Genomic DNA, 4,485 nt, shown 5'->3' with positions numbered 1-4,485 from the left:
CGGCCTCTCAGGGGCCCCCCAAAGGCGTTTTATAGACTTCTTGGGGGCCCCCCAAAGGCCTCTTGAAGACTTTTCATGGGGCCCCCCAAAACCCTAAAGAGGCCTTTTAGGGGCCCCCAAAAGCCTCTTAAAGGGGCCCCCAAAGGCCCCTTAAAGGGGCCCCCAAAGGCATTTTAAAGGCATTTTGGGGGCTCCCAGAGGTTTTTTGAGGGCCTCAGCGGCATTCGGGGCCCCTAGGGGCCCTTCTGGGGGCCTCTAGGGGCCCCATTTATGGCAAAGGGGGCCCTTGTGGGTCCCCTTTTGGAGCCCCCTTGGGCCCTCTTTTGGGCCAAAGGGGGCCCCACTGGGGCCCCCTTTGGGGGCCTTTGTGGGGCCCCCTGCAGCCCCTACGCAGCCTAGGCAAACCCTAGAGGCTACTGTTGCTGCGAAAGGCACTTTGGGGCTTTTCTTGCATGCAGCAGCAGCAACTTTGGGGCTTTTTCTGCATGCAGCAGCAGCAACTTTGGGGCTTTTCTTGCATGCAGCAGCAACAGGGAATTTGGGGCTTTTCTTCTGGAAAGGTCCTGGGGCCTCACAATGCATGCAGGGTCTGTGGGGCCCCCTGGGGCCCCTTTGGGGTTTAAAAAAAGAGGGTACTTTATGGTTTTTGCCTTTAAAATATCTGTTTTTGAATCTCTTTTAAATCATTTATATATTTGTTGAAGATTTAATTAAATCTGGCCGATTTATTCTTTTTCTTTTTATTTTCGTCTTTTTCGACTGCCAGAATCCCGCGCATGCATTGCTGGGGTGGGGTGTACAGACAGCTGGCTCTTTCGTTTTTTTTTCTCCATTTTGCAAATTTTTAAAAATCCATTTCTTGAAAAGTCTTGGAGTCATTTCAACTAAATTGTTTGCATATTTTCTTCAAATTAAGAGTTTTATTTCTTTTCTTTTCTTTTATTTCCGTTTCTTTATTTTCCTTTCCTTTTGTTTTTGAACAATAACTGCGCAGCAGTGCTAAGCTGTCTTTTCTGCGGGGCCAACTTCACTTGTGAATAAATATGAATAAGTGAAATAAATGTAATAATAAAAATAAATGAAATAAAGTGAAAAAAATGGAATTAAATGGACTAAACAGAAGTTAAAAATGTATTTGTATAAAATAACATAAATATAATTCTTTTTTGTATTTACTTTTGTACTTGAACTAAGAAGAAACGAAAACTGTTTTGCTACTTCGGCCGCTCAGCTGCATGCAGCAGTGTTGCATGCACCAGCAGCACTGCGTCGATTTGAACCGGCGATAATTAAACAAATTGAAATAATGAAATAAATAAATAAAAATAAACAAAAATAAACAAAAATAAATTGATTCGGAATTCGCAAAAGCCGCGCCCGCGGCACCGCCCCGCAGCCCCAGCTGTCCATACACCCCAAACCCCACACACCCTCTTCAGCTGTCCATACACCCCAAACCCCACAAGCCCTCTTCACCTGTCCATACACCCGAAACCCCCAAACTCGTAAAGAGCCTCCAAAGCAAAAAGACTCATTTCATCTTTCGAAGGCGCCGACGGCAGCGGGCCCCACACCTGCGCAGCCACCCATGTTTGTCGCTGCGTAGCTAGCTAGCTAGCTAGCTAGCTAGCTAGCTAGCTAGCTAGCTACCCAGCTACCTACATAGCTAGCTGGCTAGCCAGCTAGCTACCTGCCGAGCTAGGAAGCTAGAAAGATGAAATGAGTCTGCTTGCTGGCTGCCTTGCTTGGATGCTTGATTAGTTAGCCAGCCAGCTAGCTAGCTAGCTAGCCAGCTAGCTAGCCAGGCATCTAGCTAGCTAGCTGGCTAGCTAGCTAGCTAGCTGGCTGGCTAACTTATCTAGCTTCCTAGCTAGGCAGCCAGCTAGCTGGCTGGCCAACTTGTCTAGCTTCCTAGCTCGGCAGGTAGCTAGCTGGCTAGCCAGCTAGCTATCTTGTCTAGCTTCCTAGCTTCCCACCTAGCTAGCTAGCTAGGTAGCTAGCTAGCCAGCTAGCTAGCCACATAGTCAGTTGGAGGCGTGGAACCAGCCGCTTTGACCAACTAGCCAATTAGCCAGCTAAGTAGCTATCTGAGGACATGCCAAACTGGGTAGCTAGCTAGCTTGCCACTTAGCTAGCTAGCTAGCTAGCTAGCTAGCTAGATTGCTGTCTAGCTAGCTAGCTTGCCAGCTAGCGCGGCAGCTAACTAGCTAGTTTGTAGCTAGCTCGGCTGCCAGCGCGATGGTTTGCTAGATTGCTACCTGGCTAGCTGAATCTAGCTAGCTAGGTTTAGAGCTAGTTAGCCAGCTAGCCAGCTAGCTAGCTAGTTAGTTAGCTAGCTAGCTAGTCAGCTAGCTAGCTAGGTATCTAGCTAGCTGAATCTAGCTAGCTAACGAGCTTGTTGCTAGCCAGCTAGCTAGCTAATGGCTAGCCAGCTAATGACCAGCTAGCTAGCTAGCCAGTGGCTAGCTAGCTAGCTAGCTAGCTAGTGGCTAGCTAGCTAGCTAGCTAGCTAGCTAGCTAGCTAGTGGACTGACCTCAATTGCCTTCTCCATGATTTTTTCGTCCGGGCAAATGGCCCGTCTCTCCACGTCCGCCATGCGCGCTCGAATGTCTCTCCACTCCAGCAGCCGCTCCTGCAGCAGCAGCAGCAGCAGCAGCAGCAGCGGCAGCAGCAGCAGCAGCAGCAGTGGCAGCAGAAGCAGTAGCTCAAGGGCTCCGGAGCAGCAAGGAAGCCAAAGAAAGCCTTCGAAAGGAATGGGGAGTCAACGGCTGCTCAGCAACAGCCTGCCTTGAGGGTTTAGGGTTTAGGGTTTAGGGTTTAGGGTTTTGGTTACGACGACGTGAAAGAGAGCTCCGGAAAAAGGAATATTATTATCTTTTAAAATCTTTTTTGCTTCCGCAGCAGGTCTGTACTTGGGGTGTCTGTACACCGCAAGGCAGGCCCCTTGGGAGTCAGCAAACACTCCAGACAGAAGAGCCACGCCGCCCTGAACAACACAATTAGGGTTTAGGGTTTAAGGTTTAGGGTTTAGGGTTGGGGGACTTGAACATCTGCTAAAGTGGCTAAACGCCGTAGTAGTCACTGTCTAGAGTTTAGGGTTTAGGGTCTGCAAATTGGGGTTTAAAGCTTTGGGTTCAGGGTCTAGAATTAGGGTTTAGGGTTTAGGGTCTAGGGTTTAGGGTTTAGGGTTTAGAGGCGGACGCGTTTAGGAGTGCAGCCGTTGGGGTTTTTTGCTCTCTCGACAGAACATGGCTCTTCCCTGAGGCAGCACAAAAAAAACATGAACTCTAGGGTTTAGGGTTTAGGGTTTAGGGTTTAGGGTGAGTCTGTTTGATCCATTTGTTCTTTTTGTACGGAATTTTTTGCATGCCAGTTTAAGGGCCCCTTAGGGGTTTTTCTTTTGTCTCCTTTTACCTCTCTTTGTCTTTTTAATCTTTAAATCTCTTTTTATTTTATTTTATTTTATTTTATTTTATTTTATTTTTATTTTATTTTATTTTTATTTTCCCACTTGCTGTTTGAAGCCACCAGCCTGTTGTACAGACACCGCGCAACGAAAGGCAAAAATTTCGTCTCTTCGAAAACTTTGGTCAAAAAGTCTGCGCTGAAGGGTCTGCAGCCACAAACCCTAAACCCTAAACCCTAAACTCTAGACCCTAAACCCTAAACCCTAAGCGCTTTGGCGTCTTCGAGCTCGGCCTTGGCAGCCTGGTGTCTTCCGCAGAAATGCCTTTCTCCAGAAACCGTCTCCGCCGTGCGCCGCACCCAAACCCTAAACCCTAAACCCTAAACCCTAAACCCTAAACCCTACCTCTGCACGAACTGGTCCTCGGTGGTTTCGGGGATTCGCTTCCCCAAGTACTTCAACACCAAAGAAGAGGGAGAAGCAGCAGCAGCAGAAAAAACATTTTCCGCGAGAGCCACGTCGAAGCAGTTCACCACATATACGCTAAAATCCCGCTGAAACACAACCCTAAACCCTAAACCCTAAACCCTAAACCCTAGCCGGCAGCCGGGAGCCCTGCGTCTGCAGTGAGAGCGAGCGACTCGCACCCCACTAACCCAGCGGCACATCTCCCCGCCTTTCCGAAACCCTAAACCCTAAACCCTAAACCCCAAACCCCAAACCCCCACCCCCAAACCCCAAACCCCAAACCCCCAACCCCAAACCCTAAACCCTAAGCCCTAAACCCTCGGGACCTGGAGGTGGAGGAGCTGGGGTTTGGCGTTGCAGAAGACTTTGAGGATTTTAGGGTTTGCAGTGACGCTGTTGAGTTTGTACAAATAAGGATAAATTCGAAAAGGGTCTATTAAATAGTTTTGGTCTTCTGTGCTTAAAACCAAACAGCAGCAAAACCCTCGGTAGCTGCGGCTGCAGCTCTTCACCGAAACCGCCAGCATGCTGCACGAGCCTGCGACGCCGCAGCACCGAGGGTTTAGGGTTTAGGGTTTAGGGTTTAGGGTTTAGGGTTTGGGGTTTGGGG

At 48.8% G+C, this 4,485-nt stretch overlaps 1 protein-coding gene across 1 annotated transcript; it reads right to left on the bottom strand.

The window, feature by feature from the left end:
* Window positions 1-1,472: 1,472 nt before the first annotated feature.
* On the bottom strand, window positions 1,473-4,075 carry ETH_00026080 (uncharacterized protein; the record flags this gene model as incomplete). Its single annotated transcript, XM_013377446.1, has 7 exons — window positions 1,473-1,574; window positions 2,535-2,633; window positions 2,931-2,987; window positions 3,203-3,260; window positions 3,513-3,614; window positions 3,813-3,961; window positions 4,064-4,075. The coding sequence occupies 7 exons, from the start codon at window positions 4,073-4,075 to the stop codon at window positions 1,473-1,475; spliced, it is 579 nt and encodes a 192-aa protein (XP_013232900.1).
* Window positions 4,076-4,485: the final 410 nt, after the last annotated feature.

The sequence above is a fragment of the Eimeria tenella genome, genomic scaffold, assembly GCF_000499545.2.
Source record: "Eimeria tenella Houghton genomic scaffold, Eth_scaff516, whole genome shotgun sequence".
Taxonomy (NCBI): domain Eukaryota; phylum Apicomplexa; class Conoidasida; order Eucoccidiorida; family Eimeriidae; genus Eimeria; species Eimeria tenella.
The sequence above is the reverse complement of the archived record's forward strand: the minus strand, read 5'-3'. Positions and strand labels throughout refer to the sequence as shown.